The 26,377-nt window shown below is 35.3% G+C and overlaps 1 protein-coding gene across 2 annotated transcripts in view; it reads left to right on the top strand.

Moving 5' to 3' along the window:
• The window catches only part of LOC115438835 (glucosidase 2 subunit beta-like), a 479,883-nt gene that overhangs the window by 30,963 nt on the left and 422,543 nt on the right, over nucleotides 1–26,377 (top strand). For both annotated transcript variants that reach the window (XM_030162688.1, XM_030162687.1), the window contains exon 6: nucleotides 21,330–21,459. In XM_030162688.1, coding sequence (XP_030018548.1) covers nucleotides 21,330–21,459 — 130 coding nt within the window. The remainder of the gene's footprint in view (nucleotides 1–21,329; nucleotides 21,460–26,377) is intronic.

Below are 26,377 nucleotides of genomic sequence, written 5' to 3'. Positions count from 1 at the left end.
TAAAACTGTCAGGCCAATATGAAGACTAGGGCTGCTAGAAAATAACGGTTCTGCAATATATCGCGATATTTTAATTCACAATACTATATCAATATTTTTAGGTATGTATTCAAATGCAGATATGGCAGAGGTTCATTTTAATTTTTTTGTTTATCTTTTTTGTTACCTCCACCTCCAGTAGGTTCTGTTTTCATCGGGGTTAGTCGGTTTGTTTGTTTGCAAGATAACTCAAAAAGTTATGGAAGGATTTTGTTGAAATTTTCAGGAAATGTTGATACTGGCACAAGTAACAAATGATTAAATTTTGGTGGTGATCGGGGTATATTTATTTATTATTATAACACTTTATAACACTGTTTTATTAAATAATGTTAGTTCCTTTGTTGGGGTTGAACTAAAATACTGTTCTGACGTTAGTTCTGAACTAATAGAATATGAACATTTGAACAGGATCTGAAACTGTAATGTCTGTAAAACAGAATTTCAGTTTGAACACAGGAACATTTTGTGATATAGCATTAGATCCTGTTCTGATCAAATAAAAATGTGTTTAGTATTTGTGCAGATTTCTAGTGTAATTCAGTTCAAGGAAATAATCATTTTCAAAACAAACAAACAAAAAATTTTCCTTTTTAACAGTATCATGATATATCGTGATATATCGTATCGTGATCCTAGTATTTGTATCGTATCGCCAGATTCTTGCCAATACACACCCCTAATGAAGACTGACCAATAGAATCGTTTTATGCCAAAAAAAAAAAAAAAAAAAAAAAAGACCACAAATGGACTCACAAGGTTTCCCCCCCGACAGTGATGACATATATATACCAGGGCTGCACAATTTTGGCCAAAAATAAAGTCCAGATTTTTTTACCCTCTAATAACTAAATTTTTAATTTCGATTTTAATTTGCTCATCTTGCTCGGCATTTTTGCTCTGGTGTGTGGAGACCAAAGACTGTGGAGAACACTCTCACAGTTAGGAGGAGGAGCCTACGGTAGCCTGGAGGTGCGTGGTCTGGAGACACGAGAGAGATGAAATTCAATTTGACGATTACCATTTTTTAAACATCGCCCTAAGTAAATAATCCGATTCCAATTTAAAATCGATTAATCGTGCAGCGCTAGTATAGACACGTACTGTAATATAATACTCTACATGGTTTATAGTAGACTATGATACATTTCTAGACTAAAGAACATATTTTGCACAGTTATACCTAATCGTAAAGAGATATATAATTTTTTTTTTTTTTTTTTTTTTAATGACCAAAACCAGCTACAAAATATTAAAATTCAGTACAGCAGATAATAGTCTGTATTTTCTGGCCTCTTGGTGATTTACAGCCAATAATTACAAAAAACAACTTCTCTTTTTTTGTTTTCCCCCTTTATTTTTCTTGAGCAAATGAACAAAGAAATAATATTACCCCAATCCTTGCAGAAAAATACAAGTTCAACTAAAGGTACATTTGTTTGGACAAATATGGGTAAGGAACCAAATACGGTAACTTCATTAACCCTTTACAGGGCACTATACTCTGGAATTCAACCTTAGTGTGTTATTGGACACCGTCATCTACCTCCTCATCGGTTGCCGTGACAACAGCCTCCATAAAACATCAGAGCAGCCCTTGCTAAAAAGTAAATACGTAATAAAACAACTATTATAAGATCATAAACTGACAAAAATCACCCTTGTTTCCTTGAATTTCTGGTTCATTTTAATGCCTGGTACAACTAAAGGTACATTTGTTTGGACAAATATAATGATAAAAACAAAACTAGCTCATAGTAGTTTAATTTCAGAGCTAATATCTATCCATTTTCCATGGTTTTCTTGATAATAACCAAAATCATTTCAGTTCTTACATCAATATCTATGGCATTGTACTGACAAAAACAGTGCTTTTCGGCATCCCATGTTTTCTTTTCTGTCTGTTTTAGTCACATGATACACACAGGAGTTAGTACTGGATTGCATAATCATTGTTTTTGATGACTTTTGATGGTCTAATAACTTTTTCCGCAACTATATATTCACTATTTACGGCTTGAAAATTTCTATAAAATCTCTTGGAATCACTCGACCTTAACCTCAATAGTCGCTTTTCCATTGACCCTCAAATTGTGCAAATATAACTTGCGCATAAAAATGTACCTAATGGAAAACCGACAATTTCGCCAAAAGTCTAATTTTTCGATTAAAAGATTTGCTTTGGCAAGAGGTGATTTTTCGGGCATAGTGCAAATGGTATATCACACAAAACTGCAATGGAAAGACCTGTTTTTGCAACTAGAGTCAGGTGAATTAAAAAAAATGGATGTTGACGGACGTTACAACAAGCGAAGCAGAAGAAGAAACGTGTCGCAGTATGTGTGGACACACCAGGAAACCCAATCATTTTTTAATTTAGTACGTGATAGAGGGGTAATATATAATAATAATAATGACTATATCTGTAAATCAACACCATATTTACGTTCGTCGCCATGTTTATGGAATGACTTCTCATGTCATCTCACGATAATAAATAAACAAATCATCGCATTTGTGATTTAATGGAAAAACCGACATTACGCACTTATGTTTTTTCGACATTTAGTAAATATCAGTAAAGTTTTGCGCAGATGTCCCATGGAAAAGCGACTATTGAAGCATGGGAAGAAATAACATTACCCCAATCCTTGCAGAAAAATACAAGTTCACACATACAGAAAATACATACTTAAAAGTAATTAGCATAAAATGGAAGATTTTCTAGATAAATAGAAATAGTAAATGAAATGAAATAAAATAAAATGACAATACAATTATAAAATCAGACCATGGTAGTGTACAATTGTAACACAGAATAGGAAATCAAGTCATACAGAGCTGAGGTTTTTCAAGGAAGTCATATATGGACCCCATGAACGGGCAAATTTCTTGTCCATCTTTCTTTTTTTTAAATTTTTTTATTGGAAAAGGAGCAAGATATCGCTGCATTAACATTCATACATATGATATCTATTAGAGTCCTCTTTGTTTTTCTTATTTTATACATACAACAGTGTCAATCCAAAAAAAAAAACAACAAAAAACATATGAACTGAGTGCTTGCAGTTTTGGTACTTCTCACTTAAAAAAAAAAGACAATCACGGTTTTCAATACCTCTGGGTTCTTTAAACATTACATATGTTTATGCAAAAGTAAAACATTCGCAAAGAATAAAGACAGGGAGATTATAAAGAAGAAATTCTTAGAGGAGTGATCCAAATTCTGGGCAGCTAGAGGATACAGATTTTATTCATTTATCCCAAATATGGTAAAATTTATCCCTTTTTTTATTTTTTTTTTTTATTTTTTTTAATATTTTTATTGTTTTGTATACAAGAGAATTAAAGGTACATACCAATACCGTGGCACACTCATGTCAACATTAACACCATTGTAAACACCATTACTTTTAGATTTGAATATTTTTTTAGGAACAAATAATGAAACCCGACAAACAATACAGTGAAAAGAATACTAAGTTACAGTCTGAATAAAATAAACTGGTGACATAAACATAAGAAAATAAAATAAATAAATGATAATAAATGGAAAAAAAAAAGGGGGGGGGGTTACATTGTCTCAAAAAAAATCCATAAACGATTGCCATTTATTGTAGAATTTATTCAAGATTCCCCATTTTGAATATCTAATTTTGTGTACTTTTAAAAAGGACATAACCTCATTAATCCGTTGTATGCTTTGTTTATCTTTTTAACAATAAATGTTAGCCTGTCCAAGGCAAGACTAGCGGCCAGTTCTTTTATCCACAAACCAACCAAAGTTATGTCCATACTTTTCCATAAAAGTCCAATTACACTGGTCAACAACAAATTTATTGTTTAAGTTTTTTGAGCTGATTTAGGATAATTTTGGTGTGCTGAATCCAAAAATCACATTAATTTTGCTCAATCAGGTCAACTTTCTGAACTATGCTACATATTGGCTTTTTAACATTTTTGCTTACATTTATGGGCATTTTCACATCATATGATACAAAACTCTTTCATATTTCTTGCAATAAACGAGTTCTGAAGATTTTACTTTTGCCAATTTATGATTAATGGGTTTTTTAATATTACAGGTGAATGAAATGGCTTTGACTACAGGGTGGGGAAGCAAAATTTACAATGAACATTTAGTTGTTTTTTCTCAGCAGGCACTACGTCAATTGTTTTGAAACCAAACATATATTGATGTCATAATCATACCTAACACTATTATCCATACCTTTTCAGAAACTTTTGCCCATATGAGTAATCAGGAAAGCAAACGTCAAAGAGTGTGTGATTTGCTGAATGCACTCGTCACACCAAAGGAGATTTCAAAAATAGTTGGAGTGTCCATAAAGACAGTTTATAATGGAAAGAAGAGAATGACTATGAGCAAAACTATTACGAGAAAGTCTGGAAGTGGAGGAAGCAACAAAAAACGTACCAAAGCTTTTATTAAAGCTCTCAAATCCAAAATCCTCAAGGATCCAACCAAATCCATGAGAAAAATGGCAATTGAACTTGAGGTAGACAACAAGACCGTTTAGAAATGCAGTAAAATATGATTTGAAGATTTAAATTCTCATGACTTTCAATAAACTAATTGGTCATACACTGTCTTTCAATCCCTGCCTCAAAATATTGTAACTTTTGCTTCCCCACCCTGTAGAAGATCTTGCAAAAATAAGCCTGATGTATTCTGCTACATCTGCGGTGAATACACCATTGTACCTAACAGGAATCAAGTCACAAGTTTCATAAAGTGTGCTTACCAATCTTATTTTGGTATTAATTATTATATTTTGCAAGAGGATCAAATTTTTCAAAATCAAATTAGCAAAAAAACCTGACCTGATTGAGAAAAACAGATGTCATTTTTGGATTTAGCAAAATGGTCCTAATTCAGTTGAAAAAACCTAGACAACTTGCAAAAAACATTTTTTTGTAACCCAGTGTTATCCATCTGGTTTGCAAAAGTCCAAAGTTAATGAGTAGTGACTGCTGCAAGGTTACAGCAAAATCTTCAGGATACATGCCCAACACACAAAATTTAGTAGTAGTAGTAGTAGTAGTAGTAGTAGTAGTAGTAGTAGTTTGTTAAGTCATGACAACACCAAATATTGTACACAGTATTGACATTCCACGCAAAAGAAAGAAAAAAAACCCCCCACAGAATCACAAAATCAAGAATCATGTGTTGAACAATGTGTTGAATAATGACTGAAAAGGTATAGGCAGAAGCAGACTGCTTATCAAAGCCTATCCTATATTACAACTTTTTAGGCTACCAACCTCCAAAGAAACAACAACAACAGATAATTAATCGCATTTATAAGCTTCAAAAATAGCTTTACAAACCATTTTCTTAAAAACCAAAAAAGAATTATATGTTTTTAAATTTATGTTGGCATCATTCCAAAATTTAACTCCAATAATGGACACACATCTCCTTTTCATACCTTTTTTAGCTTTTTGTACAGTAAATTTGCAAACACCTTTGAGATTATATGGAATGTCCTGAATTGAAAAGAACCTCTGTATTGGGTCAGGGAGCATTTTTGATTTTGCTCTGAACATAATTTGCATTGTTTTATAATAAAAGAGATCATAAAATCAGCACATAATGGAACTTCCTTCCCAACTACAAGGCTTATACAATCTATCACAGAAAAACAACACATTAATGTAGGGTAATTATGACGTTATAAATCTATTTTTTGTTTGTGACTGACACATCACGTACCGTCAGTAAGATAATAGAGGAAAGCGATCACTACTTCCAAGCTCTTTCAGTTTCTCTTGTTATGTTTGCCATGCTTTCACAGTCATGTTTGATAAGGTTATTGTAGTGTTTCTCCAGTACAAATTGCTTTTCATTCGAACTAGGATAAATATTGGCTTCTAAAATCATCATCGGAATGTGTCTGTAGTGTACGCAGATATTATTTCTAAAAAGACTTAATTAACTTTCACCTTGGCTGCTGATACTCTGCAAATGAAGTGTTATTTCCCGGCTCTGTTGCTAACGCCGTTGATTGATAGGGATGTTGGGGTTAATTTCCTCATATAGTTGCTGCGCTCCAAGAATCCCCGGTCTAAATGAGCAGCTTGTGCTCTATGATAGTGTTTTGACCGTATATGTTCAGAGCTGCTGCTACTGTCGCTAACATCAACCTGCTTCTGAGAATTTTAAAGACGTGAGCAGTTAAGTCTTAGAACAATCACATATATCTACTGTACGTAACGATTATATTGAAATTCTACCAACTACAGCCGTTTTAACCCATAGAAACTTCTCCATTCTATTGCGTTTCCTCAGGATTTCAGCTGTAACCACATTTTTTTTGCAATCGCCCATAAAACAACAGGAGAAAATGGAAAAGTCAAGCCAAGTAAACAAGTACCTGAGTCGTCAAATACACATCGAATCGACATCCTCTGTGAAAGAGCTTCAAGATAAGGCCCAAAAAAATACCGCGCAGTTCTTTTTCTCTGCTCTTCATTTGCACATTTAGTTCCACAAGCACTCAGCCAAATTAGAAACCGGAGCCCTGGAGTTTGGTGCAAATTAAATTAGTAAATTTGGCAGTTGAGGATCTCCTTAGATGTTTGTAAGTTATATTTAATGGTTCAGTTGGCTCATTACTTAGTGTATTATCCTCCTTTTTAAGAGATAGTTTGTCTTCCTCTAGTGTTCGATGGGGCAGACCACATACTGCACATGCAATATTACTTTAAAGGAATATTACGTGAAATTTCCCAAAAGAGTCGTACAACAATAATGCCCCTCACTCATTACTTAGGACTCACCAGAAGTGTGTGGCAGCATATTTACCTGTGTCTACTTGTGTCCCTTTTGTTTTACTGTGTTTAACCCAGTGGTTCCCAACCTTTTTTGGCTCATGACTCCATTTTAACTTTACAAATTTCTGGTGACCCCAGACTTTCAAAATAGAGACTTTTTTTTTTTTTGGCTAAAATCAATTTGTTTTTGATCATGTAATAGTTTGCTGTATTATGTTGCAAAGAAATGCTAATTTTAGACAACTTTTAGGCTATATAATGTATATTATTATGGGCGGAGGCAGAAAAGCTGCTCACTACTCTCACTACTCTGTGTTTTGGGGCTGCACTGAGCATGCTCAGATGTCTAAGGAAAGTGCGAGGTCTATTCTATCAGCTTTGAAATCTTTCCTATTGAGCAAACAGTTGAATTTTTATGAATATTTAGAATAAGTCATACACTGATACGTTAGGGTCCAAAGGGTTAATGAGTTGTCTGATGATATACCAATCAATGATATCAACTGCAGTGATTGATATCCCAGTCTCCACTCTTAAGTAGGTCTAGGACTGTCCATTATAGTTCTAGAATACTGGTAAATGTTACAGTCGGGGAAACAATTACTTGACCACCCCTTGTTTTCTTCAATTTCTTGTTCATTTTAATGCCTGGTACAACTAAAGGTACATTTGTTTGGACAAATATAATGATAACAACAAAAATAGCTCATGAGAGTTTAATTTCAGAGCTGATATCTATCGATTTTCCATGTTTTCTTGATAATAACCAAAATCACTTCAGTTCTTACATCAATATCTATGGCATTGTACTGACAAAAACAGTGCTTTTAGGCATTCCATGTTTTCTTTTCTGTCTGTTTTAGTCACATGATACACACAGGAGTTAGGACTTGATTGCATAACCACTTTTTTGATGACTTATGATAGTCTAATAATTTTTTCTGCAACTGTATATGGCCTGTTTGGCTAGTTTTTGGGGGCTTTGCAACAGTGCATTTGCATAATAATGTTGGAAAAGAAGTTGCTTTGTTTGAATATGTGCATATAAGGGAGTATTACAATGACTAAATCAATACCGCAACACTTAAAGACCTGTGTTGGTTGAAACTTGCCATTTCTAGTGTGCAGTTGCAGCTGAGATTCTTTAGGAATATTTCAAATACATTATACATTTGGAATGCTCACCACAGACATGCTAGGGGTTAATGCAGTGGTTTCCAACCTTTTTTTTTTAGCTCCTGACCCTATTTTAACGTCACAAATTTCTGGCAACCCCAGACATTCAAACAGAGACTTTTTTTTTTTTTTTGCTAGAATTAATTAGTTTTTGATCATGTAATAGTTTCCTATACTATATTGCAAATAAACGTTAATTTTAGATGACATTTAGTCTATATAATGTATATTTTTATGGACGGAGGCAGAAAAGCCAAGTGTAGATTACTGCACAAAGTCAGAATTTGCTTTTCCTTGGTCAGGATATGTACAGTCAGTCCAGCTTGGATTTACAAGGCTGACAATTAATACTGAACAAGCAAGAACTCAAACTATGAATTATGAAAGAGCTGCAGCATCTGAAACTGACCACAATGAACATTTGACAGATAAACAGAACCACAGTGCTTCAGTTTCAGCTTCAGAGTTTTTCATGGCTTTTATCTATTGTGATTGTCTCTCAACTCACCATATATTTTTTTATTAGCAAGTTTTTAAAAAATTTGTATCAATTACTAGAAATTTCAGGCGACCCCAAGGTTGAAAAACACTGGTTTAACCCATAAAGACCCAGTGCTACTTATGTTGACGGTTCCCAAATGAACTTTCCTCTAGACTGAACCTTTCTTAAAGGATTTATCACCATTTATTATAATATTATCCAGTGAAAATCATGTACTTTCCTGTATATAATTTCCTGATCATGTAGATGTTCATGGAAGCTCAGATTAAGGTTGACAGTTATTATATCAAAAACAGAAAACGGAAAAAAAAAAGTGACTTTTTAAGCAAAGATACCAACAACTGAAGACAAAAATAAGCATCTGTAACCACTGTCATTGATCCAACTCCATGGGTTTTACTGGCGTTTTAGTCGGCATGTCGTTTTTGTGCGCAGCTCGCAATGCAGTGCACTGCTTCCACTCTGGCGTGTGAAGTTTGAGGTGCTGAAATAAGCTGATGCCGCCTTCAGGCAGAGTTCAACCAACAACTAAACAATTTAGGTAATCGGCTGGAAGTTTGGACATTTTTTCAGTTTTTACTCCAACTGCTGCTGCTGACAAACAATTATGTTGTACTTGGAGAAATGTTTGTCGGAAGTCTTGACCTTTTATGTGCAAATGTTGTGACGTAACTAGTTGTAGACGTAACAAATTAAGCAGGAATTGAAAGGGGTTGTAGAAATCCACTCGACTCTTGCCAAAATGAATATAAAGATAGCTCTGCAGCACCTGGAGGGTTCAAATTCAAACTTTTAGAACTATTAGAGTCCAAATACACAAATAAACATACCAAAGACTAAAAATAAAAGTGGGTTTAGCAAAATATGACTCCTTTAAAATCGATTAATCCTGCAGCCCTAGTTGATTCCCACAATGTTTTAACTGCAGCATGTCAGGAATGGTTTCATGGAATATTGCAGAATTGATGAACTGATTTTGATAGCCAAAGGTCAAAGGCAGGTGCGTCGCTACCAGTTGTGGGCCCCATGAAAGGTAGACATTGCGGACCCTTTCATAGAATTGTGTGTTTTCTATCTGTCGGACTGAGGTGGGGGTGGGGGGGCGGTATGTATGTATGTGGGGGTGCAGTGTATACAGAACATTGCTTACGCTAGCGTGAAAATGAAACTGAAACGTACTATACTTTCAACGTCCGACTCCTGACTTCTATGTCTCTCTTATACAGCAGATGTTACATGAAACTTCTAGTCTGTATCCACTGGACCCCCTCCACTGCTCTATGGGCCCCCCATAAATGCTGGGCCCCATGAATTTGTCATGTTTACCTCCCCCTTATCGGCACCCCAGGTCAAAGGTTAATATCAGTGCGACCTCATGACCTCAAGTTGGTCCGGTCTTATAAAAAAGTAATATTTGAAGGACACCTTAAGGGAGTTTGTTTTGAATTTGGCACAAACATTCACTTAGACTAGGGGTGTCAAACTTTTTTTTTCGTTCAGGGGCCATATTCAGCCCAATTTGATCTCAAGTGGGCCAGACCAGTAAAATAATGACTTAATAACTTATAAATAATGACAAATCCAAGTTTTTCTTTATGTTTTAGTACAAAAAAAACAACCAAACATTTAAATTATGAAAATATTAACATTTTACAAAAAAGAAGTGAATAACCTGAAAAAATAGAAATTTCATTTGAAAAATTAAAGCAATTTTAACAATATTATGCCTTGACTTATTATTTATACATGTAGATTAGACACAATGTTACATAAATGTTTGCTAACAGGCAGAATATTGTTAAAATTTTGGGGGTTGGAACTAAAATTTGTACAGTTTCTACAATATTCCATCTCTTATTATTAACACAACTACAGATCATAGTGGATCCGTAAATGCACAAAACATTTAGTAACAGGCAGAATATGGTTCAAATTCCACATTTCAGGTTGTTCATCTTTGTTTTTATTTATGTATTTATTTGCCTTTTATTGTGAAAGAATAGTTTTGTAAACGTAAATATTTTCACAGTGTAATGTTATTTTTTTTTCATTTAAATTTTTTCCACGTAATTTTTCACAAAGAAAATTTGTAGTTGTCATTATTTATGGGTTATTGTGTTGTTATTTTTACTGGAGATCACATTGGTCTGTATGTGGAACCTGAACCAAAAGGATTCAGACAACCTGGACTGTTCAGGTTAATTTTTGCACTTTCATCCCGTGGGCCGGAATGGAACCTTTGGCGGGCCAGATTTGGACCCCGGGCCGCATGTTTGATTTGACACCTGTGACTTAGACTGAAGGGTGAACGTTGAAGTAATCTAGTAACTGAAACATCTGCATAAGTATACGACGATGCAAAGACGATGGACTGGTCTGATTGAGCTTTTGGATCTTAATAAATATTATATTGGAAGTTCAACGGAGCTGCAGCTCATTTCACACTTGTATGCCTTTTGATGGCTGCTTTCAATCGTAGTTATTTTGTACATCGATTACAAGAAATTACTTATTACTTGTGTTATTTTCAAGCCCTTTATAGCGCAGTGGGTATAAAAATGCATTTCAAGTGTGTCACAAAAGCTTGTAACAGAGGATTCAGTAAAAATGATGGGAGTGATTTCACAGCACGGAGAGTTTGACTGAAGGCCACTTTTTGTTATCCGTTCGCTCATACATGCTTGATCTGCCAGCCGACGGTCTCTGAGTGTGTACTCGGCACTCTTCTTTTCTTTTCTTTTTCCTTTTTCTGCTCCCCCCGTGCCCCCCCCCCCCCGTTCTTTTCTGTGCCGGGCTGATTGGCAGATCGAGGCTGAAGTGTCACCAGACCCTCGTAGCCTCGCCTCACATCCCTATTCTCTTGCGGTGGCGGTCTTCTGTTGATTTGGCAGGGTTACCTCGGGGGGCCTCGTCTCGGAAACCTTACACAATGACTCAAGAGCGAACTCTTCCTGCGGTTCAGGGGTTAAAGAAGAATCCGCTGTGGAAGAAAAGGAACGCCGGGCAACTTTTTAATCAAATTAGAAGCTTTTATACATTGAAAGCTGAGCGTAGCATTTCAGGACTGCATACCCGAGAACTTCTGCTGTTAATTGAAAACAAATTGGTATTCAATAAAATCTTCTTTCGGGAGGTTTTGTGATTATCTTTCGTCTGGTTGAACCGCTCTGGGAGTACATTTTAAAGACGGTAATAGTGCGCAGTATTGCAGTTTTTTTTTTTTTTAGTGAGGAAAAAGAAAACCCTCAAAAATCCATCCTTCATCTTTGCTGTTTGTTTATCAGATGATTGTACTCGTAAACAGCTCATCATTGGAATTCTGCGTATCGTACTTTCTAGCGTGACACGACGCTTTGATGTAGTGGAGGAACTTTGTTCATGTGTGTTGTTGTTCACAAATAAACATGTTCTTGTACTCTCAAAATGGAGCCCATAAATCACTGCAGCAAACTGAAGTGAAGGTGGCTAAGCAAAGCAAGCAGCGTGGCCTAGAAAGGTAGCCATCCCTATCGGAAAACCCAGCAGAATCCATCACTGCGACGCCAGAGTCTCCAAGGGGAGATTGGATCGGCGGTATTGATAACGCGCGCACGCCGACACGCGCGCAGAAAACAACAACCGCCGCTCGTTCATATTAATTGGTCCATTAAAGAGAATGATGGCAGCTTATCGTTGGTTGTCAAAAACTGTCACTTGTGGTGTGACGGCAGCATCTCATGACACGACTGACTTGAATATTCTGGTTTGGCCTTTTGGTGGAATATTTATGATTAACCCTTTAAACCAGGGGTGTCAAACTCATTTTAGTTCAGGGGCCATATTCAGCTAAATTTGATCTGAAGTGGGCCGGACCAGTAAAATAATAACATAATAACCTATAAATAATGACAAGTCCAAAGTTTTGTCTTTGTTTTAGTGTAAAAAAAAAACCCCATTAAATTATGAAAATACTTACTTTTATAAACTATCCAAAAAAACCCCCAAACAAACAAAAAAACTGAAATTTAAATTAAGAAACGTAAGAAAATATAGTGCAATTTTAACAATATTATTCCTCAACTTATCATTTGTCCATGTGCATTATGGATCAGATCTACAAAGACACTAAACACTGAGGAACAGGCAGAAAAATTGTTAAAATTTAGCTTAATTTTCTTTAGAAATTTCAGGTTGTTCATATTTGTTCAGGTTATTCACATTTTTTATTGTTACAGGATAGTTTGTAAATGTAAATATTTTCATAATTTAATGTTATTTTTTGCACTAAAACAAAGGAAAAAAAATGAAGTTGTTAATTCTAGATGTTTTTTGGTTTAATTTAAGATTTTTTTTTACTTAGTTTCTAGATGTTTTTTGGTTTAATTCAAGGTTTTTTTTTTTACTTTATTGAAGATTTTTTTGGGCGTAATTCAAGATTGTTTGCTAAATTTGAGATTTTTTTTTGGCTTGATTGAAGATTTTTTTTTTTTTTACTTAATTGAAGATTTTTTTTTTTTTGGCCCAAATCAAGATATTTTTTTTACTTAATTGAAGATTTTTTTTTTGGCTTAATTCAAGATTTTTTTTTACCCTAATTGAAGATTTTTTTTACTTAATTGAAGATTTTTTTTTTTAGCTTAATTCAAGATTTTTTTTTACTTAATTGATGATTTTTTTGACTTAATTCAAGATTTTGTGCTAAATTTGAGATTTTTTTGGCTTAATTGCAGATTTTTTTTTACTTAGTTGAAGTTTTTTTTTTTTTACTTAATTCAAGATTTTTTTTCCTTAATTCAAGCTAAATTTTTTTTGCTTAATTCAATTCAAGACTGTGGAATTTTTGCACTTGGCATAAACATCCCAGGGGCCGAACTGGACCCTTTGGCGGGCCACATTTGGCCCCCGGGCTGCATGTTTGACACCCCTGCACTAAACACTTCGTAAGAGGCAGAAAATGGTTAAAATTGGACTTAATTTTCTTTAGACATTTCAGGTTGTTCATATTTGTTCAGGTTATTCACATTTTATTGTTAAAGGATAGTTTGTAAATGTCAATATTTTCATAATTTAATGTTATTTTTTGCACTAAAACAGATAAAAATTTGAAGTTTATCGGCATAATGTAATATTTTTCTCACATCAAACCGAGAAGAAAATATGGAGTCATTATTTTTTGTAGGGTTATTATGTTATTATTTTACTGTAGATCATATAGGTCTGTATGTGGAACCTGAACTAAAATGAATTCAATAGCCTTGACTGCGGAATTCAAATTCATCCCACGGGCCGGATTGAAACATTTGGCGGGCTGTTTGGCCCCCAGGCCGCATGTTTGAAACCCCTGATCTACATCATTGTGATAAAGAGTGAAAAAAATAATCATGAGTATATATATATATATTCCTGTAGATATGTATTTAACCCCTGCAATAAGGTGTTGTGCTGGTAAAATTAGAAAATGACTCTTAAAAGTGCTTGAATTTGACCATGAAAAATGTATAGGAACCCTGTTTATAGTGTTTTTTGGTTGGTCTAGTGTCAGAAATAGAACATAAAATCTCACAATTCTGTATTAGTGCAGGTGCCATCCAGTGTTTAGGCCCATTGGAGTCATGTATTACATCTGAGTGTGGAGTTACTATCATTTAGAGGTCCAGACAGGTCAAAACGCATCAGCTGTAACAGCAGATTTGTGCATTTTTTGCTAGCCATGTTATTTTTGCACTCCATGAACCATTAATAGTATTCAACCCATGTTGGACCTTAGAACAGAGGTAAGCGACTTCTACAACCTAAAGAGCCATTTTGGACAAAGAAAAGAGAAATTAATCTGTTTGAAGCCACAAAAATATTACTGTTTAATCCCCTCTGTGTTTTACTATCAGGCAGGTCCTCTGCAGGGTCTTATTTAGGATTATTTGGCCCCAGCGCATTTAGGAAATTATACAACTGCGATAAAGAAAGTTCAAACTGCAGTGTTAGAGCAGCGTAAGGGTAGTAATTTTCAAAGTAAGGATTAAAGTAAGAAATATTAAAAGATAAAAACATGTACAAAATATAAAAGCATTCAGCTGACGCAGTAATAATGAGGACAGAAATAATATGTAAAAGAGGAATGTTTGAAGTACGACGAGTCTTTCACCTTTCTGAGGGTCGTTTACTTGTAATAATTGCCTATTTTAAGGTAATTGAACATCATAAGAAAATAAGTTTAGCAACAAAGAGACTAGGTTGCTTATGTATAACATTTTCATTGATGAAATGATGTTTACAAAAGCTCAGTGTAAAAACATGTTAGGCTGACGACACTAGAAACAATGGTAGCTGTTCATTTTCACGGTTTTCTTCATGGTTTCTGGACAATTTATAGGGCACTCACTGAAATACTCTTCAAAATTTCAATCATAGTGTGTTATTGGACATTGTCATCTACCTCCTCCTCGGTTGCCGTGGCAACAGTCTCCCTCCTCTTGCTATAAAACATCCGAGCAGCACTTGCTAAAAGGTAAACACGTAATAAAACAACTATTATAAGGTAATAAACTGACAAAAATCACTTACAGTCACGGAAAAAATTATTATACCACCCTTGTTTTCTTCAGTTTCTTGTTCCTTTTACTGCCTGGTTCAACTAAAGCTACGTTTGTTTGTAATAAGGTCATAAACTGACAAAAATCAACTATTTACAGCTTCAGAATTTCTATAAATTCTCTCTGAATCACTGGATAGTGTTATAAAAACCACCATGCTTCTTGGCCTCACTGAGGCATGGGATTGGCCTAATATTTAATGTTTGTGGAAATGACCAAAAATAGTCACTTGCCTGATAAAGGGTTAAAGCTATATGACCCAGAACCACTGGATAAAAGCCAGTCTTCCCTCTGCAGCTGTCTCTTCTTGGTCCAAATCAAGACTAATTATAATGATAAATGACCTGATGTGGTTCCTACAGTGAAGACTTATCCAAATGCCTGTGTTGTGTTTGACATCATCTTAACAGTGTAGATTTTCCACAACTTCAAAACAGACAACTGACAACTTCAGTTTGTACACTGCAAAAATTTCAAATCTTACCAAATGTATTTTTCTCATTTCTATTTAGAATATCTCATCACACTTAAAATAAGATATACTCACCTGAAGAATAACTTTCCAGTGAGATATAAGAACTGATTTTTAGACAATAGACCTGGAAAATCTTACTTCAAGAAATCTTACCAAGATAATTTTCACTTGTTCCATTGGCAGATTTTTTTCCTTGAAGTAAGCAAGATTTTCAAGATCTATTGCCTATAAATAAGTTCTTACATCTCACTGAAAATTTACTCTTTAGATGACTGTCTTATTTTAAGAGTGATGAGATATTTTGACTAGAAATGAGAAAAATACACTTGGTAAGATTTTGATTTTTGCAGTGTATGTCTGTTTATATGGACAATTAAATATTATTTTATTGGGTTTGGTTAGTGCAGTGTTGAACATCAGTGTGTATTTCAAGATGATTGTCATTTGAGGTTTTAGGAACAAGCATCTAAATGACCCCAGGGCTCTAAGAGCATTAAAGGAAGTGAAGTTTTTTTTTGTGATTGTTAATTTATCATATCATCTACTTTTCAGAGAGATTGTATAGATTCACTGCAAAAAAGGAATATCTGACTTAGATAAACTGAATATTTATCTTGAAAGATTTTTTTTTTTTTTTAGATTTATTTACTTATTGAGACATAATCTTGTTATGATAATTTGACTTGTTCTAAGAATTATCATCTGGAGCTACCCCAGTTAGACATTACAAGTAATTTTAAGCAATATTTAGAACAAAACAAGCTCCATTGTTGGGGATAAATGTGGCTGACAGAGTAACTGTTGGCCCTCAAGAATTTTGTTACTTGTTTTTATGCAGTTTCGCCCATACATATCTATTGAGCCTAGGGCTGTGCAATTAATCGAAATTCAATTACGATTTCGATTATTACACGCAACGATTACAAAAATTATGTAATCGAGAAAAAACAATTATTAATTTTGAGTTGTTTTAATTCACGCGCACGCAAGCTCCCATGAGCTGCTCTGCCCCGCCCCCCTCTAAGCTACTGCTGCCTGCTAGCCAGCAGGTCCACCCCAAGAGGAAAGTTGGACCTAGCGGTCTGGAAAAATGGCAGGAAAATCACAGCAGAAGTGCTTGGTAAACAAAAAAGGAAGGTCAAATTCAATTGTATGGAATCACTTTGGGTTTGATGAAGAAGACGAAGAGCAAAAACACATCACGTGCAAAAAGTGTTTCGTAGTTGTGTCCGCACCGACCGCTAACACAACAAACCTTTTTAACCATCTAAAGTTTAACCACCGCCACCTTTATCATATTCTTTATCTTATGAAAAACTAAAACGCATAAAAACAACTTCGTCCGCAATGCAATCTTCAGTTTCCGAATCTCTTTACGCTGCAACTCCCGTATTAACCTAACCCTAACCCGTATAACCCTAACGTGCATATTCTACAGGGTGTCCCATAAGTCTCCATACATAGGAAAAATAAACGTTTCTTGACATAAACCATTTTTATTTATATAATATGCTCTATATGACTGCCATTTTGTCGGGAACACATTTCAATGCGTGTCCTCCACTGCTGAAGAACTATAAAGAAGAAATATAAAGAAATATATGTTAGAACCATATGTATTATGTCTCCTATGTATGGAGACTTATAGGACACCCTGTAGATGGCTGATGTATACAGAAGGCCTGAACTGAAACCTCACGGCACGCCACTGAATTTACTATGTTTCATACTACATTGAACATACTTGAATTTATAATTTGCACTTTACGTGAGGTTTTTTTTTTTTTTATTGCTACAGTTCTATGGCAAGTCTACAGCAGTTTAATTCCAGTGCACTATTTGTTTACAAAGCAAACATACTTGAATTTACAGTACACTTATTTGATTTCAAAGATTTTTTTGTTTCATACAAAAGTGAAAATACTTTGTTTTAGTGGTTAAAAGCTTTATTTATGTTTAAAGAGTATATTTTACATTGTTTTGCAAGAAAAAAATAAACAACTTTAAGGTTAACAAATAATCGTTTTTAATAATCGTGATTTCAATTATTGCTAAAATAATCGTGATTATTTTTTTTTCTATAATCGAGCAGCCCTAATTGAGCCATTACATTTCATAAGAATAAATAAATAAATACATAAATATATGTATGTATGTGTATATATATATATATATATATATATATATATATATATATATATATATATGTGTGTGTGTATGTATGTATGTGAATATATATATATATATATATATATACACACACATACATACATATGTGTGTGTGTGTATATGTATATATATGTATATATATATATATATATATATATATACAGGGTGGGGAAGCAAAATTTACAATATTTTGAGGCAGGGATTGAAAGACAGTGTATGACCAGTTAGTTTATTGAAAGTCATGAGAATTTATTTGCCACAAGAAAATTTACATAATAGAAAATGTTTTTATTCTATGTGTCCTCCTTCTTTCTCAATAACTGCCTTCACACGCTTCCTGAAACTTGCGCAAGTGTTCCTCAAATATTCGGGTGACAACTTCTCCCATTCTTCTTTAATAGTATCTTCCAGACTTTCTCGTAATAGTTTTGCTCATAGTCATTCTCTTCTTTCCATTATAAACAGTCTTTATGGACACTCCGACTATTTTGAAATCTCCTTTGGTGTGACGAGTGCATTCAGCAAATCACACACTCTTTGACGTTTGCTTTCCTGATTACTCATATGGGCAAAAGTTTCTGAAAAGGTATGGATAATAGTGTTAGGTATGATTATGACATCAATATATGTTTGGTTTCAAAACAATTGACGTAGTGCCTGCTGAGAAAAAACAACTAAATGTTCATTGTAACTTTTGCTTCCCCACCCTGTGTGTGTGTGTATATATATATATATATATATATATATATATATATAGATAGATAGATAGATAGATATAGATATATATATATATATATAGATATATATATATATAGATATATATATAGATATAGATATGTATATACCATAGACAAAAAAAACCCCAAACCTCAGTATGAAGACTTAAAACAAGAATATTCTGCTTAGAATAAGAATTTTAGCATTCTATAATCCTTAGATAATACCGTCTTATTTCTAAAAAAAAAACTTGATAAGTGCACTGGTAGACAATTTTACTTGAAAAAGGACATATTAACCCAATAATGAGTTTACATTTCTTATTTTTGTACAGGCCTTTTTGTCATTAAAAACAATCCTGTCAAAACTTCTACTCGGCTAACATTCATTTTAATAGACGATTCTCCGTGTAATAACGGTGTTTTAGAGAATGTTGCACTAACATGTTTGCAGCATTAATATCACTGGCACAGGTTGTTATACTACTGAGTTTATGCCAGTCTGTTTATAGCAGTACTTCTTTAGCTTCTGTCTGCTCTCAAGTGCTCTGTTTTGGTCCACATTCATTTGCAGGGATTGTGTAATGTGTTGTTTTGCAACTGCTGAAGAAATGAAGAAATACCTTAACTTCTGAACCCCACTGTACATGGCGTCTGATTTACATAGATACTTAAAAATGTTTTTGATTTAACTCCTGCAATCAATCCAGAGAATTAATAGAAACGCTGCAACTGAATGTGCAGGAAAATTAGTTTTAGTGTATTCTTTTTAGGCCAAAATGATGCAAAAATGTGACATTTCTAGTCAAATACTACAACGAAAAGCATCACGCATAGTCTCAGCTCATAATAATCTGAGAAAACTCAAGGAAAATGTTTAGTTGATTGAAACTCACCCTCATATTTTAAGAAGTGAGTAAACTGTGAATCAGATAATGGATCGGGATTTTACCCTAAAAGAGTGGTGGGATCTTTTTGCTAGATTGCTGTTCCAGTTTGTTTATCGTGATACTTTAGCTTCTGTCTGCACCCAAGTGTTCTGTTTTAGTCCACATTCATTTGCAGGGATTGTTTAATGTGTTGTTTCACTGCTGCTGAAGAAATGAAGAAATACCTTAACTTCTGAACCCCACTGCACATGGTGTCTGATTCACATAGATACTTAAAAAAGTTTTTGATTGAACTCCTGCAATCAATCCAGGCAATTAATAGAAAAGCTGCAACAGAATGTGCAGGAAAATTGGTTTTATGGTCGTCTTTTTAGGCCAAAATGACACAAAAATGCAAGATTTGTAGTCAAGTACTACAACGAAAAGCATCACACATAGTCTCAGCTCACAAAAATCAAAGGAAAATGTATGATTTACTTGAAACTCACCCTCATATTATAAGAAGTGAGTAAATTGTGATGCAGACAATGGATTGTGATTTCACCCTAAAAGACTGGTGGGATCTTTTTGCCAGATTGCTGTGCTCTAGTTCAACATAAGGAAGGTATCCTGTGTACTTACTACATCAGGAGTCTCAAACTCATTTTCTTTCAGGGGCCACATTCAGCCCGATTTGATCTCCAGCGGGCCAGACCGGCAAAATAATAGCAGAATAACCTATAAAGAATGACAACTCCGAATTTTTTTCTTTGTTTTAGTGCAAAAAGCCCCCATTAAATTATAAAAATACTTACTTTTATAAAGTATCCAAACAAAAAGATGTGAATAACCTGAAAAAAACTGAAATTTCTTAAGAAAAATAACTGCAATTTTAATAATATTCTGTCTCAACTTATCATTTCTACATGTGCATTATGGATCGGATCTACAAAGACACTAAACACTTAATAACAGGCAGAAAATTGTTAAAATTGTGCTTAATTTTCTTTAGACATTTCAGGTTGTTCATATTTGTTCAGGTTATTCACATTTTATTGTTACAGGATAGTTTGTAAATGTAAATATTTTCATAATTGAATGTTATTTTTTGCACTAAAACAAAGGAAAAAAAAAATGAAGTTGTTAATTCTAGATTTTTGTTTGGTTTAATTCAAGATTTTTTTTTCACTTGAAGATTTTTTTTTTTGCATAATTCAAGATTTTTTTTTTTTTACTTAATGGAAGATTTTTTGGGGCGTAATTCAAGATTGTTTGCTAAATTAGAGATTTTTTTTGGCTTAATTGAAGATTTTTTTTACTTAATTGAAGATTTTTTTTTTTTTGGCTTAATTCAAGATTTTTATTACTTGATGATTTTTTTTGACTTAATTCAAGATTTTTTGATAAATTTGAGATTTTTGTGGCTTAATTGAAGATTTTTTTTTACTTAATTGAAGATTTCTTTTACTTAGTTGAAGGTTTTTTTTGGGTTTTTTTGGCTTAATTCAAGGTTTCAACTTTCAAGGAAAGTTTGTAAATGTAAATATTTTCATAATTTAATGTTATTTTTTGCGCTAAAACCAAGACAAAAATTTGAAGTTGTCATTATTTATAGGCATAGTGTCATATTTTTTCCACATCAAACCGAGAAGAAAATCTGCAGTCATTCTTTTTTATAGGTTATTCTGCTGTTTTTATTTGACTGTAGATCGTATTCGGTCTGTATGTGGAACCTGAACTAAAATGAGTTCGACAGCCTTGACTGTGGAATTTTTACACTTTGCAAATTTATCCCACGGGCCACATTGGAACCTTTGGCGGGTCGCATTTGGTCCCCGGGCCGCATGTTTGAGACCCCTGTATTACGACATAAATCAGATGGCTAAATGAAATGTATAGTCTATTTCATGCCTTAATTGCGTTCCATTCATTATTAACATAAAATAAATATCAGCTGTAAACTGTGTTAGAATCTGCTGACCTCCGGCTTCTTTTTGGTTCGTTATGTCTCTTTAGGCGCAGCTCCGAGAGCTCCAGCAGGTCGCCGAAGACCTACAGATTAAACTAGAAGAACACAGCAGGAGGAAACATGAAGCCGACCGTCTCAGAGAGCAAACCCGGAAGGCAATGAAGGCAGGGGACGGCGGTAAGTGTGGAGTCGTCTGTAACCTGGCGTGATTCGGTTGGAGTCTATTCAGAGCAATTTCCTCAGTCCACCAGATTGGTACAGTTTGCAGATATGGTTAGGTCATTGTTACAGCCAGCGTAGGGCAGCTTTCATTTCATTTCAGCTCAGCCTTACATTGAACTAAAGTAAATTGACCTCAGTTCCTCAGGCCACAAGGACAGGATGACAAATGGTGGAACATCAGAAACAGCTAGAAGGGTTAAATACACATGCCTGAGCCATTGAAATAAATGGAGCAGGAGAAGAGTGCTGAACAACAGCATATTGCAGTCTTGCAGCTCTCCTTTTCCTTCTCAAACTTATGACTCACAGGAAAATTCCCTTATCGCCCCGAGCACACGCTGGCTCGGCATTTAAGTGACGTTCTGACTTGTGAATGTGAATGTAAGGAAGGTTGTGGGGCTGGATAAGAAATGGGGCTCAATCATTTCTGCAGTGAAGTCCGTACGAATTTAGAATCATTAAGTTTGTGTGTGTAGGGATAGTAGAGGATAGATTCTTTGGGAGTAAATTACCTCAAGGTTTACAAGTTTTAGACCGTATCACAGTATTTTTGGCCTTTATTATGTATCATTTGTAGAATGTGCGAAATTGTTCTGAAGCATCAAGATTGGCATTTTGGTCATCGTCATCTGGTGTTTTTATTTTCTTTGTTACTTTTTTTTTCATTTATATGTTTCATTGATCATAGCAGATTTCCTCTTGTATTTATTTTGAAGTCTGTCGAACCAGGAAGTTCTCTTTGTTTGTGCTGACGCAAAAGAAAATAAGCTTAAAATTAAGTTTTTAAGCTGCAGCATGTTTTATTCTAAACGCTTAGTTTATTAAATGCTGAAACTCTTAGCTGCACTACAGCATTTAATATGACAGTGTTAGATGGTGTTTTCAGTAACTTATGCTGCGTTTCCACTACATGGTATCGGCTCGGCTCGACTCGACTCGACTCAAACTTTTTGCGTTTCCATTATGAAAAAGGGCCTGGAATCTGGTACCCAGTACTAGTTTTTTGGTATCACCTCCACCGAGGTTCCAGGACTGGGGACCAGATACTAAAACGTGACGGTTAAACACTGCAGACCACTGATTGGTCAGAGAGTCGTCTTTGTGACCCGCCGTTTTACAAAAAACAGATGCGGAAGTTTCCAGTAAAAATAGCAGTAGGTTAATTCACATGATGACAGCCCGCAAAACTACACCATGGTTTGTCGAGGAGGTTCAGACGTAGAAATTCAGCATGAGCTTGACAAGACAACACGCAAAGAGCGAGTTTATCAGCAACTCCCTGAGCAGACGACATGGAAGTAACACGCCGCATCGCTATGACAACCAGGTACTGTAAAGCAGGTAGTATCCTGTAATGGAAACGGTCTCCAGAAATAGGAACTGGTACCCGAGTCGAGTCGAGCTGGTTCCACATAGTGGAAACGCGGCATTAGCGTTAGCATCTCTTCTTCAAATCCACCATCTGGTTCAAATATGGACACAAAGATCTCAGCGGCTAAAATACTGATGACTAGCAGCAAGCCACCTGTTGAACAAGGAGGCCAATACGAAAATCAGATATAAATTTAAGCCTTATTTTAATTTAACCCATAAAGACCCAGTGATACTTTTGTGTCAGTTCCTAAATTATTTTTTTTCTCCATATTTAACCCTTCTTCAATTATTTATCACCATTTATTTTAATATTATCCTCTGTATTTTGTTTTTTTTCAGTGAAAATCAGGTGTTTTCCGAAATAAAACGTACTGATCATGCCGATGTTCATAAAAGCTCAGATTAAACAGAGAAAAGTGACTTTTCGCAGCAAAATGTATCATTAACTGAACATAAAACAAGTCTCTCCATCCACTGTCATTGATCCAACACCATGGGTTTTACTGGTGAATCAATGTTGTAGAAGATGACGGTGTTTCCACGGTAACTGTGGAGCCTCTGAATATCCAAATGGGTCATATCTGATGACCATGAAAAGATGACAAACCAATTATTTACATGTATTGATAGGATTAGTGGATCATAAGGTATTAATCAGTCGATGAATTTGGTTTCCAGTTGCTACTGGGTCTTTATGGGTTAAGAGTGAGTGCGGTAAAGTTGCGATAGATGGCAAAAAGACAGTCAAAACAGAACTTACACTGGACAATATCTCTGCCTTGGCTTCACATTAAAACTGTGGCTGTTGAGTCTTAATCTATGGGGGATTTTCTCACTTATGAGCCAAAACCACGTGGCCATTCGAAGAGTTTCCTTTGCTTTGGTATCAGATTTTACATCATTTTTCATGACACGTCTTGGCAATTCAAACTGTCCCTCAAGTTAAAAGTATTGCAATAAAGGTCAGTTGACTGGTGATATCGCAGAGGGTGCATCCATCAGGTTTCCCGCTGCGCCGGCTGACCTTTGCCAGGCGTCGCAAACCCCCCATGTAGCTGAGACTCTATCCTTTAGTTCCATTACTGCTCATCTTCAGACCATCAGTTTTAATTTCTCCCTCAGAGGTGGCATGTCTTGTCCATGTTGCCAATCCATCTAGGCTTTTATGGTGCCGTTCTAATAATAATGATGATGTGTGTGCGTGTACAAGTTGGGCAGATTCAATTACTTAAAGGCAAGTCGATAGAGAAGGCGGTCTCTTTTTTTTTTTTTTTTTTTTTTTTTCCTTGCTCGAAGCCTATGACATTACATACTGATGTTGACACTTTAACGCTCCCCAACGGGCCTGTCTGTTATTGTTTGTGCACCCATTTTGATTTCCTTTCATCGGTTATTTATGTCCCGAGTCGAGCCGAACAGGTGGATCAAACAAGTATTTTTCTGGAACTTTTGTGTTTGATTGGAAATTTTAATGCGATCTGGCCGATGAGCCTGGTTTTAATCCTTTTTAAGAAGAGCAACCTAAGCAGTTGGGAGTTTACTACCCTTTTTAATAGCGTTTTTTTTTTTTTTTCCCCTGAAACGTTCATGGATAACTTTCACTATACACCTCTATTTGATGTTTAATACCAGGAGCATTTTATAATCGCTGGCTTTACATTAACATCCTCATTGGCACCGTATTTCAACTAGCTTTTATTCTTAAAGTCGCCCTTCACCACTATCCTTTTAAAAGCATCTGAGATCTCCTCAAACCTCACAATCTAACAGTAAGTTAAAGGCTGTTGTTTGTTTTATGTCATCACTCTTTAACAACATATAATTTTGTTGTCACGACCTGTCAACTGAACATCAAGCTTGAAGACCCAACGAATAGGCCTTAATTATCTATGCACATGTTGTAATCTGGACATTTTGGATGCCAAACACTTTATTAGGTTAACTTTTATAGGAGCCATATGTTATAATTTGACTTTAAAATATCCACAAATGACTTAAAAGTATTAATTATAGTGTTTAGAAGAAAAAGTTCTAATGTTTTGCCAAAGATATCAGTGCAGACTAAATCTATCTAATAGCCAGGGGCTGGAATGTTACTGTGAATGTTTGACCACTAGAGGGAGTAGTGAGTCGCTCTGTCGGACTCCCATGGTGAGGAAAACTAGCACCAAGGCTCAAATAAAAATAAAGATAATGCCGGTTTTTTCCACTGGTCATGACTCAAGTATAAGAATTGAGTTTGATGCTGAAATCACAGTCCTCTACACTGTTGGGTTTGATTATGAAGCTGCCAAGTTATTATGTTTATAGCAGTTTGTTGATCTGCAGTTCAGACTAAACTCTGACAGTTCTATAATTTGTGGCTTTATTGTGTCTGTTCTCCGTCTAAAATCAGAGCTATAATGTAAACCAAGGGTGTCAAACTCATATTAGTTCCAACTAATACAGCCTCATCTGATTTTAAGTGGGTTAGACCAGTAAAATAATAGCATACTAAATCATAAATGATGAAACTCCAAATTTTTCTCTTCAGTTTTTAGCTCACAAAGGGAAAATACATTGTGAAAGTAGTTACATTTACAAACTATCGTTTCACACATGTGAAAAACCTCAACAACCTCAAATTTCCTGAGAAAAATAAGTGAATTTTAACAACATCGTGTCTCAGTTTATCATTTACACATGCTCATTACGACTTAAAGATCACAGTGGATCTACAAATACACAAAACATGTAATTACAACCATCTGAAACTGAAAAATATAGTATTTAATACATAGATACTCTTTGGTGGGCTGGATTGGACTCTGGTTGGCTGGATTGGAGTCTTTGGTGGGCTGGATTGGACTCTGGTGGGCTGGATTTGAGTCTTTGGTTGGTTGGATTGGAGTCTTTGGTGGGTTGGATTGGACTCTTTGGTGGGCTGGATTGGAGTCTTTGGTGGGCTGGATTGGAGTCTTTGGTGGGCTGGATTGGACTCTTTGGGGGGCTGGATTGGACTCTTTGGTGGGGTGAATTGGAGTTTTTGGTGGGTTGAATTGGACTCTTTGGTGGGTTGGATTGGACCCTTTGGTGGGTTGGATTGGACCCTTTGGTGGGTTGGATTGGACTCTTTGGTGGGCTGGATTGGACTCTTTGGTGGGCTGGATTGGACCCTTTGGTGGGCTGCATTGGACTCTTTGTTGGGCTGAATTCAATGCTTTGGTGGGCTGGATTGGACCCTTTGGTGGGCTGGATTGGACTCTTTGGTGGGCTGGATTGGACTCTTTGTTGGGCTGAATTAAACGCTTTGGTGGGCTGGATTGGACCCTTTGGTGGATTGGATTGGAGTCTCTGGTGAGCTGGATTGGATTTTTTGGTGGGCTGGATGGGACCCTTTGATAGGCTGAATTGGACCCCCTTTGGTGGACTGGAATGGACTCTTTGGTGGGCTGGGTTGGACTATTTGGTGGGCTGGATTCGACTTTTTGGTGGGCTGTATTGGATTTTTTGGTGGGCT

Source organism: Sphaeramia orbicularis, chromosome 18 (assembly GCF_902148855.1).
Source record: "Sphaeramia orbicularis chromosome 18, fSphaOr1.1, whole genome shotgun sequence".
Classification (NCBI taxonomy): Eukaryota; Metazoa; Chordata; class Actinopteri; order Kurtiformes; family Apogonidae; genus Sphaeramia; species Sphaeramia orbicularis.
This window is presented reverse-complemented; position numbering and strand designations above follow the sequence as displayed.